At 42.0% G+C, this 14,423-nt stretch overlaps 1 protein-coding gene across 11 annotated transcripts in view; it reads left to right on the top strand.

The window, feature by feature from the left end:
- dok4 (docking protein 4) overlaps positions 1–14,423 on the top strand; it is a 96,667-nt gene that overhangs the window by 24,138 nt on the left and 58,106 nt on the right. For all 11 annotated transcript variants that reach the window (XM_073069601.1, XM_073069596.1, XM_073069595.1 and 8 more), the window contains one exon: positions 12,194–12,313. In XM_073069601.1, coding sequence (XP_072925702.1) covers positions 12,194–12,313 — 120 coding nt within the window. The remainder of the gene's footprint in view (positions 1–12,193; positions 12,314–14,423) is intronic.

Genomic DNA, 14,423 nt, shown 5'->3' with positions numbered 1-14,423 from the left:
CTGGACAAAAGATAGCGTGTCTATCTATTCCTCTTATGATTTTAAATACCTCGATCATATCTCCCCTCAGCCTCTACTGCCCCAAAGAAAATAACCTAAGTTTGTCCAACCTCTCCTTATAGCTCATGCCCTCTAATCCAGGCGGCTCCCTGGTAACCCTCTCCAAATCCTTGTCATCCTTCCTATAATGCTCCCAGAGATTAATACAATACTTCACATCACAAGACAATAAGACAATAAGACACAGGAACAGGATTAGGCCATTCATCCCATCAAGTCTGCTCTGCCATTCCATCATGGCTGATCCAGGATTCCACTCAACCCCATACACCTGCCTTCTCGCCATATCCTTTGATGCCCTGACCGATCAGGAAACTATTAAATTCCGCTTTAAATATATGCATGGACTTGGCCTCCACCACAGCCTATGTCAGAGCATTCTACAGATTTACTACTCTGTGGTGAAAAATAATTTCCCTCTTACCTCTGTTCAAAAGGGTCAGCCCTCATTTTAAGGCTGTGCCCTCTGGTTCTGGATACCCTCACCATAGGAGATATCCTCTCCACATCTACCCTATCCAGTCCATTCAACATTTGGTAGGTTTCAATGAGATCCTCCAACATCCACCCCCCTGCATTCTTCTAAATTCCAGTGAGTACAGGCCCAAAGCAATCAAATGCTCCTCATATGTTAACCCCTTCATTCCTGGAATCATCCTCATGAACCTCCTCTGGATTCTCTCCAATGACCACACATCCTTTCTGAGATATGGATCCAAAACTGTTGACAATACACTAAGTGCGGTCTGACTAGTGTCTCGTAAAGACTCAGCATTATCTCTTTGCTTTTATATTCTATTCCTCTTGACATAAATGCCAACATCGCATTTGCCTTCTTTACCACATACTCAACCTGTAAATGAACTTTCTGGGAGTCTTGCACGAGGACTCCGAGGTCCCTCTGCATTTCTGATGTTTGAACCTTCTCCCATGTATGCATTACCATACATTTCCTAATACTGTATTTCATTTGCCATTTCTTTTCCCATTCTTCCAATTTGTGTAATTCCTGCTGCAATTGCATTGCCTCCTCAGCACCACCTGCACCTCCACCTATCTTCATATCATCTGCAAACTTTGCTACAAAGCCACCAAATCCATTATCTAAGTCACTGACAAACAATGTGAAAAACTGACCCCCTGAAGATCACTGGCAGCCAACCAGAAAAGGCCCTTTTTATTTCCAGTCGCTGCCTCCTGCTTGTCAGCCATTCCACTATCCATACCAGTGTCTTCCCTGTAACTCCATAGGATTTTATCTTATTAAGCAACCTCATGTGTGGCACTTTCTCAAATGCCTTCTGAAAATTCAAGTAAATGACATCCACTGCCTCTCCTTCGTCCACCCTGCTTGTTACTTCCTCAAAGAAGTTGAACAGATCTGTCAGGCAATATCTCCCTTTACAGAAACCACGTTGACTTTGACCTATTTTATCATTAGTCTCCAAGTACCTCAACACCTCGTCCTTAATAATAGACTCCAATACTTTCCCAACCACGGAGGTTAGGCTAACTGGCCTATAATTTCCTTTCCTTTACCTTCCTTTCTTCTTAAAAAGAGGAGTGACATTTGCAATCTTCCAGTCCTCCGGGATCATGCCAGAATCAAGTGAATCTTGAAAGATCATGACTAATGTATCTGCTATCTCTTCAGCAACCTTTCCCAGGACTCTGGGATGTAGTCCATCTGGCCCAGGTGACTTATTCACCTTAAGACCTCGGAGTTTGTTTAGTGCTTTTTCCCTTGTAACAGCAATGGCACTCCCTTCTTCTCCCTGACACTCATGGACCACTGGCACACAGTTAGTGTCTTCCACAGTGAAGACAGATGCAATGTACCCATTAAGTTCATCTGCTGTTTCTTTGTCCCCCATTAGTCCCTCACCAGTATGATTTTCCAGTGATCGAATATCAACCCTTGCCTTTACTCTTTATATAACTGAAAAAAACTTCTGGTATCCTGCTTTATACTATTGGCTAGTCTGTCCTAATAGTTTATCTTTTCCCTTCTTATATCATTTTTAGTTGCCTTTTGTTGGACTTTAAAAGCTTTCAATTCATCCAATTCCCCACTCACTTTTGCTACCTTATATGCCCTTTCCTTGTCCTTTATGCAGTCTTTAACTTCCTTTATCAGCCACAATTGACTAGCCCTGCCATTTGAGAACTTTGTCCTGTATGGGACATATCTATCCTGCACCTTGTGAACTACTCCCAGAAAGAACTGGCCAGTTTAAATAATGTGAGGTCAGTTTACTGGTCAGTTTAAATAATTAAAGAGGTGGAAGTACTGGCGCTTTTAAGAAATTTAAAAGTGGATAAATCTCCAGGTCCTGACAGGATATTCCCCAGGACCTTGAGGGAAGTTTGTGTAGAGATAGCAGGAGCTCTGACGGAGATCTTTCAGATGTCATTAGAAACGGGGATTGTGCCGGAGGATTGGCATATTGCTCATGTGGTTCCATTGTTTAAAAAAGGTTCTAGAAGTAAGCCTGGCAATTATAGACCTGTCAGTTTGACATCAGTGGTGGGTAAATTAATGGAAAGTATTCTTAGAGATAGTATTTATAATTATCTGGATAGACAGGATCTGATTAGGAGTAGCCAACATGGATTTGTGCGTGGAAGGTCATGTTTGACAAACCTTATTGAATTTTTTGAAGTAGTTACGAGGAATGTTGACGAGGGAAAGGCAGTGGATGTAGTCTATATGGACTTCAGCAAGGCCTTTGACAAAGTTCCACATGGAAGGTTAGTTAAGAAGGTTCGGTCGTTAGGTATTAATGCTGGAGTAATAAAATGGATTCAACAGTGGCTAGATGGGAGATGCCAGAGAGTAGTGGTGGATAATTGTTTATTGGGATGGAGGCCGGTGACTAGCGGGGTGCCTCAGGGATCTGTTTTGGGCCCGATGTTGTTTGTAATATACATAAATGATCTGGATGATGGGGTGGTAAATTGGGTTAGTAAGTATGCCGATGATACTAAGGTAGGAGGTGTTGTGGATAATGAGGTGGGTTTTCAAAGCTTGCAGGGAGATTTATGCCGGTTAGAAGAATGGGCTGAATGTTGGCAGATGGAGTTTAATGCTGAGAAGTGTGAGGTTCTACATTTTGGCAGGAATAATCCAAATAGAACATGCAGGGTAAATGGTAGGGCATTGAGGAATGCAGTGGAACAGAGAGATCTAGGAATAACAGTGCATAGTTCCCTGAAGGTGGAGTCTCATGTAGATAGGGTGGTGAAGAAGGCTTTTGGAATGCTGGCCTTTATAAATCAGAGCATTGAGTACAGAAGTTGGGATGTAATGTTAAAATTGTACAAGGCATTGGTAAGGCCAAATTTGGAATATTGTGTACAGTTCTGGTCACCGAATTATAGGAAAGATATCAATAAATTAGAGAGAGTGCAGAGACGATTTACTAGGATGTTACCTGGGTTTCAGCACTTAAGTTACAGAGAAAGGTCGAACAAGTTAGGTCTCTATTCATTGGAGTGTAGAAGGTTGAGGGGGGATTTGATCGAGGTATTTAAAATTTTGAGAGGGATAGATAGAGTTGACGTGAATAGGCTGTTTCCATTGAGAGTAGGGGAGATTCAAACGAGAGGACATGATTTGAAAGTTAGGGGGCAAAAGTTTAAGGGAAACACGAGGGGGTATTTCTTTACTCAGAGAGTGATAGCTGTGTGGAATGAGCTTCCTGTAGAAGTAGTAGAGGCCAGTTCAGTTGTGTCATTTAAGGTAAAATTGGATAGGTATATGGACAGGAAAGGAGTGGAGGGTTATGGGCTGAGTGCGGGTAGGTGGGACTAGGTGAGATTAAGAGTTCGGCATGGACTAGGAGGGCCGGAATGGCCTGTTTCCATGCTGTGATTGTTATATGGTTATATGAGAAATGGGAACTGATTAGTTTAATGGGAGTGGGAATTGGGGAACTGGACAGTTTAAGGGACTGGGAATTAGGAAATCAGGCAGTTTAAAGGAAGTGGGAAATTGGGAACCGTGCTGTTGAAAGGGATTTGGAAATGGAGAACAGGGTAGTTTTAAGGATTGGGTAAGATGGCAACTGGGCATTTTAAAAGGGAATAGGAAATGAGGAACTGAACAGTTTAAAGGGAGTAGGAAATGGGGAGCTGGGCAGTTTTAAGGCCGTGGGAAAAGGGGAAATGTGCAGCTTAAAGGGAATGGAAAATAGGGAACTGAGCAGGGTACAGAGAATGGGAAATGGGGTACTGGAATTTAAAGGTAGTCAGAAATGGGGAATTGGGCATTTTAAAGTGAGAGGAAATGGGGAACTGGGCAATTTAAAGGGAGTGGGAAATGGGGTAATGGGCAGTTCAAAGGGAGTGGGGAAAAGGGGAAGTGGGCAATTCAAAAGGAATGGGAAATGGGGAACTGGACGCTTTTTAGGGAGTGGGAAATGGGGAACTACGCAGTTTGAGGGAGTCGGAAATGGAAAACTGAGCAGTTTAAAGGGTTTAGGAAATGGGGAAGGGGGCAATTTAAAGGAAATAAAAAATAGGGAACTAGATAGTTTAAAGTGATTCAAAATGGGGAACTGAGCAGTTTAAAGTCAATGGGAATTGGGGGACTGCACTGTAATGGGAATAGGAAACTGCAGTTTTAAGGAAGTGGGAAGTGGGAAAGTGGCAGTTTCTAGGGAGTGGGAATGGGGAACTGGGCAATGTAATAAATAGAACAGTCAATGTAATATAGAGTACACTCAAATCAGCGTGAGTTCAACAGTCTGATGGCCTGATAGAAGAAGCTGTCCCTGAGCCTGTTGGTCCTGGCTTTAATGCTGTGGTACCGGATGGTAGCAGCTGGAATAGAGTGTGGTTGGGATAGCTTGGGTTCCCAATGATCCTATGGGCCCTTTTTCACACCTGTCCTTGTAAATGTCCTGAATCATGGGAAGTTGACAACTACAGATGTGCTGGGTTGTCCACAGCACTTTCTACAGAGTCCTGCAATTAAGGGAGGTACAGTTCCCATACCAGGCAGTGATTCAGCCAGTCAGGATGCTCTCAATTGTGCCCCTGTAGAAAATTCTTAGGATTTGGGGGCCCATACCAAACTTCCTCAATGATCTGAGGTGAAAGAGGCACTGTTGTGCCTTTGTCACCACACAGCTGGTGTGTACAGACCACGTGAGGTCCTCGGTGATGTGGATGCCGAGGAACGTGAAGCTGTTTACCCTCTCAGACCCAGATCCATTGATGTCAATAGGGGTTAGATAGATAGATAGATAGATAGATAGATACTTTATTCATCCCCATGGGGAAATTCAACATTTTTTTCCAATGTCCCATACACTTATTGTAGCAAAACTAATTACATACAATACTTAACTCAGTATAATATGATATGCATCTAAAATCACCCTCTCAAAAAGCATTAATAAATAGCTTTTAAAAAGTTCTTAAATAGTTTACTAAAATACATTGAATGGTAACTTAAGCTCAGTCCTAACCCCGGCACTTTAACATATCTTACCCCTGACGGTTGAATTATAAAGCTGAATGGCATTGGGGAGTAATGATCTCTTCATCCTGTCTGAGGAGCATTGCATCGATAGCAACCTACCGCTGAAGCTGCTTCTCTGTGTCTGGATGGTGCTATGCAGAGGATGTTCAGGGTTTTCCATGATTGACCGTAGCCTACTCAGCGCCCTTCGCTCTGCTACCGATGTCATACTCTCCAGTTCTGTGCCCACGACAGAGCCCGCCTTCCTTACCAGCTTATTAAGACGTGAGGCGTTCCTCTTCTTAATGCTGCCTCCCCAACACGCCACCACAAAGAAGAGGGCGCTCTCCACAACTGACCTATAGAACATCTTCAGCATCTCACTACAAACATTGAATGACGCCAACCTTCTAAGGAAGTACAGTCGACTCTGTGCCTTCCTACACAAGGCATCTGTGTTGGCAGTCCAGTCTAACTTCTCGTCTAACTGCACTCCCAGATACTTGTAGGTCTTAACCTGCTCCACACATTCTCCATTAATGATCACTGGCTTCATATGAGGCCTAGATCTCCTAAAGTCCACCACCATCTCCTTGGTCTTGGTGATATTGAGACACAGGTAGTTTGAGTTGCACCATATCACAAAGTCCTGTATCAGTTTCCTATACTCTTCCTCCTGTCCATTCCTGACACACCCCACTATGGCCGTGTCATCAGCGAACTTCTGCACATGGCAGGACTCCGAGTTATATTGGAAGTCTGATGTGTACAGGGTGAACAGGGTTAGCCTGTCTCCATTCCTCCTGTAATCCACAACCAGCTCCTTTGTTTTTGAGACATTGAGGGAGAGGTTGTTTTCTTGACACCACTGTGTCAGAGAGATGACTTCTTCCCTGTAGGCCACCTCGTTAATGTTTGAGATAAGACAAATCAATGTAGTGTTGTTGGCAAATTTAATTAGCGGATTGGAGCTGTGGATGGTGATACGGTCATGGGTATACAGGGAGTAAAGGAGGGGACTCAATATGCAGCCCTGAGGGGCTCCCGTATTGGGAGTCAGAGGGTTGGAGGTGAGGGAGCACACTCTTACAACCTGCTGGCGATCTGACAGGAAGTCCAGGATCCAGCTGCACAAGAGGGAACTGGACAGATTAAAGGGAGCAGGAAATCATGAACTGGGTAAGTTAAAGGGAGTGAAATGGGGAACTGGGATTTGAAAGTGAATAGGAAATGGGGAACTGGGTAATTTAAAGGGAGTGGGAAATGAGGAACTGGGCAGTTTCAAGGGAATGGGAAATGGGGAAGGGGGTATTTTAAAGGTAATCAGAAGCAGGGAACTAGATAGTTTAAAGTGATTGAAAATGGGGAACTGGGCACTTTAAAGGGAGTGGGAAATGGGGAACTGGACAGTTTAAAGGGGTTGGGTATGGGAAATAGGGCATTTTAAATGTAATCATTGGGGAACTGGGTAGTTTAAAGGAATTGAGAAATGGCAACTTGGGCAGTTTAAAAGGAATGGGATATCAGGAACTGAGAAGTTTAAAGGGAGTAGAAAATAGGGAATTGGGCAGTTTAAAGGAATTGGGAAATGAGGAATTAGGCAGTTTAAAGGGAATGGGATATGGGAAACTGAGAAGTTTAAAGAGTAGGAAATGGGTAATGAGAGTTTAAAGGGAGTGGGAAATGGAGAACTGAGAAGTTTAAAAGATAGTTGTAAAAAGGGAACTGAGCTTTTTAAATGTAGTCAGAAATTGGGAACTGGGTAGTTTTAGGTGAATGGCCAATGTGGAACTTAACAGTTGAAAGGGAGTGAGATATGGGGAACTGGGCAGTTTAATGGTAGCAGCAAATGTGGAACAGGGCAATTTAAAGGGAGTGGGAAATGGGGAACTGGGCAGTTTAAAGGGAGTCAGAAATAGGGTAATGGGTAGTTTAAAGGGAGTGTGAAATGGGGATCTAGGCAGTTTAATGGTAGCAGCAAATGTGGAACAGGGCAATATAATGGGAGTAGGAAATGGGGAACTGAGCTTTTTGAAGGGAGTTGGACATTGGGAACTGGGCAGTTTAAAAGGAATGGGAAATATGGAACTGGGCTGTTTAAAGGTTGGGAAATGGGGAGCTGGGCAGTTTCAAATGTGAATGTGTGCAATTTGAAGAGTGTGGGAAATGGGTAACTGCTCCTGTAAAGGAAGCTGCCCAGGAAATGGGGATCAGGGCATATTAATGTGAGTAAGAAATGTGAAAATCAGCACTTCGAATGGATTGTGACATGGGGAACTATACAGTTTAAAGGAAATGGGAAATGTGCAGCCAGGAAGTTGAAAAGCCATGGGAAATTGGGATTTGGTCAGCTTAAAGGGCATGGTCGGTACTTCGGGAGCTAGATAATTTAAAGAGATTGAAAATGGGGAACTGGGCAGTTTAATGGAATTGGAAATAGGAAACTTTGCAGTATAAAGTGAGTGGGTTATGGAGAACTAGACAGCTTAAAGGGGTGGGAAATGGGGAACTGGGCAGTTTGAAGGGAGTGAGAAATGGGGAGTCACCAGGAGATGCTCATGGAGTGAGCACTGTTTTAGATTCGCTCCATAACCTTTACTTTTTTAACCTATGATCACCCTTATTTAACTTATTTTTACCTACACCAGAAGATTCTTGTTACTTTTTTGGACTTATCTTTAAGAGGATACTCTGAATTTTGAAGAAATGAGTACAGAAATGGCTTTAAGATCTAAAGGGCGAGACCCTGGGAAAGATTCTAACGGCAATGGAAAGAAAAAAAAGACTGATCCTAAGCGTACTGAATTGACTTATGATACAATATTGGAGCTCTTGAATGAAAAATTTGAAGAACAACGACAAACTTTCAAAGCAGATTTAAAGGCTTTCCAGGATTCTCTGGATAAGATTGATCATGAAGTTATACAGCATCAAACTCTAATCGCACCTCTGCAAAAGGACGTTCGGAAGTGAGACTTGAAAATCGAGAAACTGGAGCAGAAATTATCTTTGGCAATTAAACAGTTGGAAATACTTAAAGCCAAGAGTGTCGATTTTGAAAATCGATCTAGAAGACAGAACTTACGCATACTTGGTCTCCCGGAAGGTATCGAACAAGGGAACCCCTCGAAGTATTTCGCTCAACTTTTAAAGGATGCGTTCCCTCCTGTATTCCCAGATAGTCCTCCATTACTTGATCGTGCCCATAGAATTATGCGCCGATCACCAAGTTCTTCATTTAAACCACCTGTTGTAATTGTTCGATTTCATTATGTGCATGTTAAAGAGCACCTTATTCGTTTGGCTCGGCGTTTAGGGATGGTTAAATTGAGAGGATTCCAATTTTGGCTTGTGGAGGATTTCAGCCCAGAAGTGATGAAGGCGCAGCTCGCTTTTAAACCTTTGATGTCCGAATGTTATGTGAAAAACCTAAAACCAGCGCTTTTATACCCTGCGAAACTTAGAATCTCGCCTTTGAATGCACCACGATGTGCTTTTCTCTCCACATCTGATGCTCGAAGCTTTCTGGATGAGAACTATCCCACTGCTTCGGATTCTCGTTTCTAATAAATGTATGGTTTTGATCGTTACAAGATAGTTTTTGTTTCCAAAACCAGATTTTGTTTCTGGCTGTTGGTGTAGGTTTATTTTACATTTTATATTCCAATTAAAGTTTTTCTTTATCGACGTACTAATCTTTTAAATTTACTTACTTTAACCATTGTATTTTATTTTTGGTCATTATTATTAATCCTTTGAAGGTGAATTCTTTTAATGTTTTGATATATATCTTTTTCATTTTTTGTGTAACTAAGATGGCGGCTTCTTTTCTAAAATATTTCTTGCTTTTTAAAAAAATTTCGCCTTTTTTTGTCGTCTTCTTCCTATAATGCCTTTCTTATCACATCCTAACTTTTATTTGTTTGGGTTTTAACCGGATTTATAAGTTACTAGTTTTTATGTTTTTGTTTTTTTTTACTAGCAATTATATTAAGAAGTCTGTTTTAGTATAGTGTTAATTACTTTTGGATTTTGGGTGGATCTTTTTTTTTCTCCTTTATATATCTGGAGTTGCCTTCTGGAGACATGGGGGTAGATTTAGTCTCACAATTTCTTTTTTTCCTGGCCTCCTTCAGGCTCAGGAGGATCTCTTTTCCGTGGGTGGTGGGCAGGGGGTTCGTTTCTATTTCTATTGCTCTTTTGATTAGTTTTTCTAGTTTTTTCATTTGGGCTGATTACAAACTACTAAAATGTCCGCTGTGTCATCATTTCCGGGTCCTCCCCTTATTTTTGTTCCTCTTCCGGGTGCATGAGTTCATACTTCGGTTAACTCTTTATATACCAAAGGGTTGATTTTAGAAACATGGCTCAGACCATTAATTTTGTCTCTTGGAATACTAATGGCTTAAACCATCCGATTAAACAGAAAAAGATTTTTAAAGTATTCCAAAGACTGAATGCGCATATTATTTTTGTACAAGAAACTCATGTGAGGGAAGAGGTCAATCAATTTTTTTTTAGGTTTTGGAGGGATCAACAGTACCATTCGAATTCGAATGCTAAAGTAAAAGGAGTTTCAATTTTTATTGACTCCTCTATTACATTTGTTCAACACGATATTATTTTGGATCTGAGTGGTAGATTTTTGTTAATTACTGGGTTACTTTTTAATAAGAAGGTTGCTATGGTTAATGTTTATGCTCCAAATGTGGATTATCCTGATTTTTTTAAGTCTTTATTTACTTCTCTACCTAATCTAAATGAATATATGTTAATAATGGGTGGTGACTTCAACTGTTGTTTAAATCCTTTGCTGGATAGATCTATATCCATTCAGACTTTACCAAATAAGTCGGCCACTTACATCAATTCTTTTTTGACTGATAATTTTCGATATTTGGAGAAATGGGGAACTGACCAGTTTAAAAGGAATGGCAAATGGGGAATGTTGTCGTTTGTAAAGAGCAGGAAAATGGGGAAATAGGGCATTTGAAAGGGTGTAGGAAATGGGTAACTGATCCAGTTAAAGGAAGCTGTGCATATTAATGGGAGTGGTGTATGTGAAACAAAGGACCTTAAAGGGATTGTGAATTGGGGAACAGTGCAGCTTAAAGGGATTGTGAATTGGGTAACTGTGCAGCTTAAAAGAATGGGAAATGGGGAACTGGGTAGTTTTAAGAGAGTGAGAAATGGGGTCCTGGGAAGTTTTAAGGAACTCTTTTCCACAGATTCCACAGGTTTACCCATCTCTGGCTAAAGAAATTCATCCTTATCTCCATTCTAAATGGATATCCTTGTATTCTGAGGTTGTTCCCGTTGGTTCTAGACTCACCCACTATGGCAAACATCCTCTCCACATCCATTCTATGCAGGCCTTTCGACATTCGATAAGGGTCAATGAGAACACCCCTGGTTCTTCCAAAATCTAGTGAGCACAGGTGCAGAGATATCAAACACTTCTCATGTGGTAACCCTTTCATTCTTAGAATCATTTTCATGAACTTCCTTTCAACCCTCTTCAATGTCACCACCTCCTTTCTTAAATAAGGAGCCCAGAACAGCTCACAATATTCTAAGTGAGGTCTCACAGTGCAATATAAAGACTTATTCTTATTTTTTATTTTCTAGTCCTCTCGAAATGAATGCTAACATTACATTTGCCTTTCTCCCCACCAATTCAACCTGCAAGTTATGGTTTCTTTTAGGGAATCCTGCACCTAGACTCGTAAGTCACTTTGTACCTCAGATTTTTGAAGATTCTCCTCATGTAGAAAATAGTTTACTTTTTTATTCCTTCCACCATTGTGCATGACCATACACTTCCTGACACAGTATTTATCTGACATTTCATTGCCTATTCCCTTCATCTGTCTAAGTTCTTCTGCAGTTTCCCTGCTTCCTCAAAGTTAACTGCTCCTCCACCTCTTTTCCTATTGTCTGCAAACTTAACTACAAAGACATCAATTCCTTCTTCCAAATCCTTGTCATAGAATGTAAAAAGAATGGTCCCCACTCTGACACTGGTAATCAATCAGAAATGGCTCTCTTTATTCCCACTCTTTGTCTCCCACCAATCAGCCAATGCTCTTTCTATGATAGTATTTTCATGTTATACCATGGGCTCACAGCTTGTTAAAAAGCCTCTTGTGCGGCACCTTCTAAAAAGCCAAGTATACAGCTTCTACTGATTCTTCTTTGTCTATGCTGCTTATTATTTCTTCAAAGAATTCCAACAGATATTTTTCAGGCAAGATTTTCATTCTGATGACAGTCTACTTTGTCATGTACCTCCAGGTTCCCCAAAACCTCATTCATAACAATCGAATCCAACATTTTCTCAACTACTGAGGTCAGGCTGCTGTTGTTGTTCCTTCTTGCTCCTTGTGGCACATTGGATGGCATTTTTGCCATTTCAGTAGTATTTGACTGTTTTTTATGAGGCTGAGTTGCCAGCTCGACACTGAGCCCAGCACAGAGGAGAAGTGTGCAAGGAGCGAGCCAGATTCGAACTTGGGATTATTTGCCTCAAAGTCTGGTGCTGATGACACTACACTATCGAGCTAATTGAGTTCAGGTTAACTGGCCTATAATTTCCTTTCTTCTGCCTCCCTTCCCTCTCTTGAAGAGTGGAATGACATTTCCAATTTAATCATCTATCCTTTACAGAGCTGGATGCAGAGGAATGGTTCAAAATTCTCTCGATGGAATGCCTTGGGGCCAGATTAAATGACATCAGTCTCGGAGAACCAGATCTGCTAGCTGCTGGGGTAGTGTGTGAACAGAAAGGTAAGAGGTGACCTGGTGTGAGTGTATATGCCCATGTGTGTGATAGGAAAGGGGGAGGGAGGAAGGATGTATAGAGGGAGGGAGGGGAAGTGACATGGTGTAAGGGCATGGGTAAAGGTTAGAGAGGGTGTGGGATGAATAGAAGGTTTTGGAGAGGGGAGGAGAGGTAAGGGGTAGTGGAGAGGGAGAAGGAGATGGAGAAGCAAGGCAGATGGAGGGGAATGGTGAGTGGAAAAGGGTGGGAATGATGGGGAAGGAAGGGTGAGGAATAGATGGGGAGAAGGTGGACGGAATGAAAGTGGGGAAGATAGATTTGGAAGGCAGTGAGAGATAAGGTAGAAGGAGAGGGGAGAGGGAATAATGTGGGTGGGAAGGCGGGAGGATGAGACAGAGTGGGGAGGGTGAAGGGAATGGGGAGTGGTAGATAGAGAGTGAGTGTGGACAGAAGAAGTTAGAAGGAAGAGGTGCAAAGTGGATGTGGGGGAGAGGATGAGACAGTGGAAATGACTGGGAGAGAGTAAGTGCCTTGTACACACTTCACTCTGTGATCTCCTCTGTGATTTGCAAAACCACATAGCCATACTCAAGTGTGGAAAAGTACACTGCACTCTCTCCCACAGTACTGTTCTCAGTTCTGTAGCACTGTACAATGAGTTCTTTCCTGTAGCACTGTACACTGTGTCCTGCCCTGTGGTACTGTACACTTTACCCTGTCTCTTGTACTGTACTCTTTCCAGTACTACTGTACATTGTACCATGTCTCGGGTACTATACGAGTACCCTGGCTGTTGGACTGTACACTGTGCTTTCCCTGTCCCACACCTTATCACCAGAATTCCCTCTGGCCATTTCCAGTTCTGAATCCATTCTGACAAACTTTAAGCTGACCTCTCCCTCCACACAGAATGCCTGACTTAGCTAGAATTTTCAGCCTCTTCTGGTTGTGCTGGTAAACTATGGTAACGTTCTGCGGGCTATGTACAATACTTCTAAATATACCTCATTTGAATTACTCTCACTGCAATCTGCAGGCTGTAATTTCCCTTCAAGCAACATACTTTTAAATTGACTTAATGAACGACAGATTTCATGATCTTCAGAAGGTCTCAGCTGACTTCACTCTCAAGAAAGCAGTTACAGCACATCTGTAGGTTCATCATCACGAAGGGTCTCAGCCCGAAACATCGACAGCGCTTCTCCCTATAGACGCTGCCTGGCCTGCTGTGTTCCACCAGCATTTTGTGTGTGTAATTGTTGTGTTCTGTTTTTTTTTACTGAAATGTGGTTTATTCAGAGTATGACAGATACATGATCAGACCCAAAGGCTTCTCAATATACAGGATAGTCCCAACTGCTGGCTTGGAAAAATATGTTTCATGATCAACTCTCGGTAGTACTTTGATGATTTTGGTGAACTCATGTTTCCCCAGCCTTGAACAAATAAATACTAAATGCTGTCCATTCTATTTACCTAGAGAGTTCTTCTCCAAAATCCTGACCACAGGTTACATACCACCAGTGGCTGATAATAATCAAGTATTTTGAGATACTGCATGATGCTGACACCAAGCAAGAAACAATACATCCTGATATATTTCAGGAATTTCAGTCAGACTTCATTGAAGAAATCCATGCCCAATTACCATCACCATTTAACCTGTTGCACACAAAAGTCACTGCTGTACTAAGATAAGGAAGGCCTACCATGCCCGGACCACATTTTGGGAATTCTGATCACTTTGCTGTCCTTCTCCTATATGCATACAGGCAAAGGCTAAAGAGCAAGGCTCCAGAGATTAGGACAACAAAGACCATAAGACCATAATATACAGGAGCAGAATTAGGCCATTTGACCTATCGAGTCTGCTCCACCATTTCAGCATGGTTGATCCAATTTTATCTGCGACCCAGTCTCTGGCCTTTTTCCCATAACCCTTCATGCCTGACCAGTCAAGAATCTATCAACCTCTACCTTAAATATACATAAGGACTTTTTCAACTACAGCTCAGCATTCAATACTATCACTCTCAAAATGAATCAATAAGCTTCAAGACCTTGGCCTCCTTGTACAATTGTATCCTCGATTTCCTCACTTACAGATCCCAGTCA

Source organism: Hemitrygon akajei, chromosome 17 (assembly GCF_048418815.1).
Source record: "Hemitrygon akajei chromosome 17, sHemAka1.3, whole genome shotgun sequence".
Classification (NCBI taxonomy): Eukaryota; Metazoa; Chordata; class Chondrichthyes; order Myliobatiformes; family Dasyatidae; genus Hemitrygon; species Hemitrygon akajei.
Note: the sequence above shows the minus strand (reverse complement) of the source record. Positions and strands in the feature narration are given on the sequence as shown.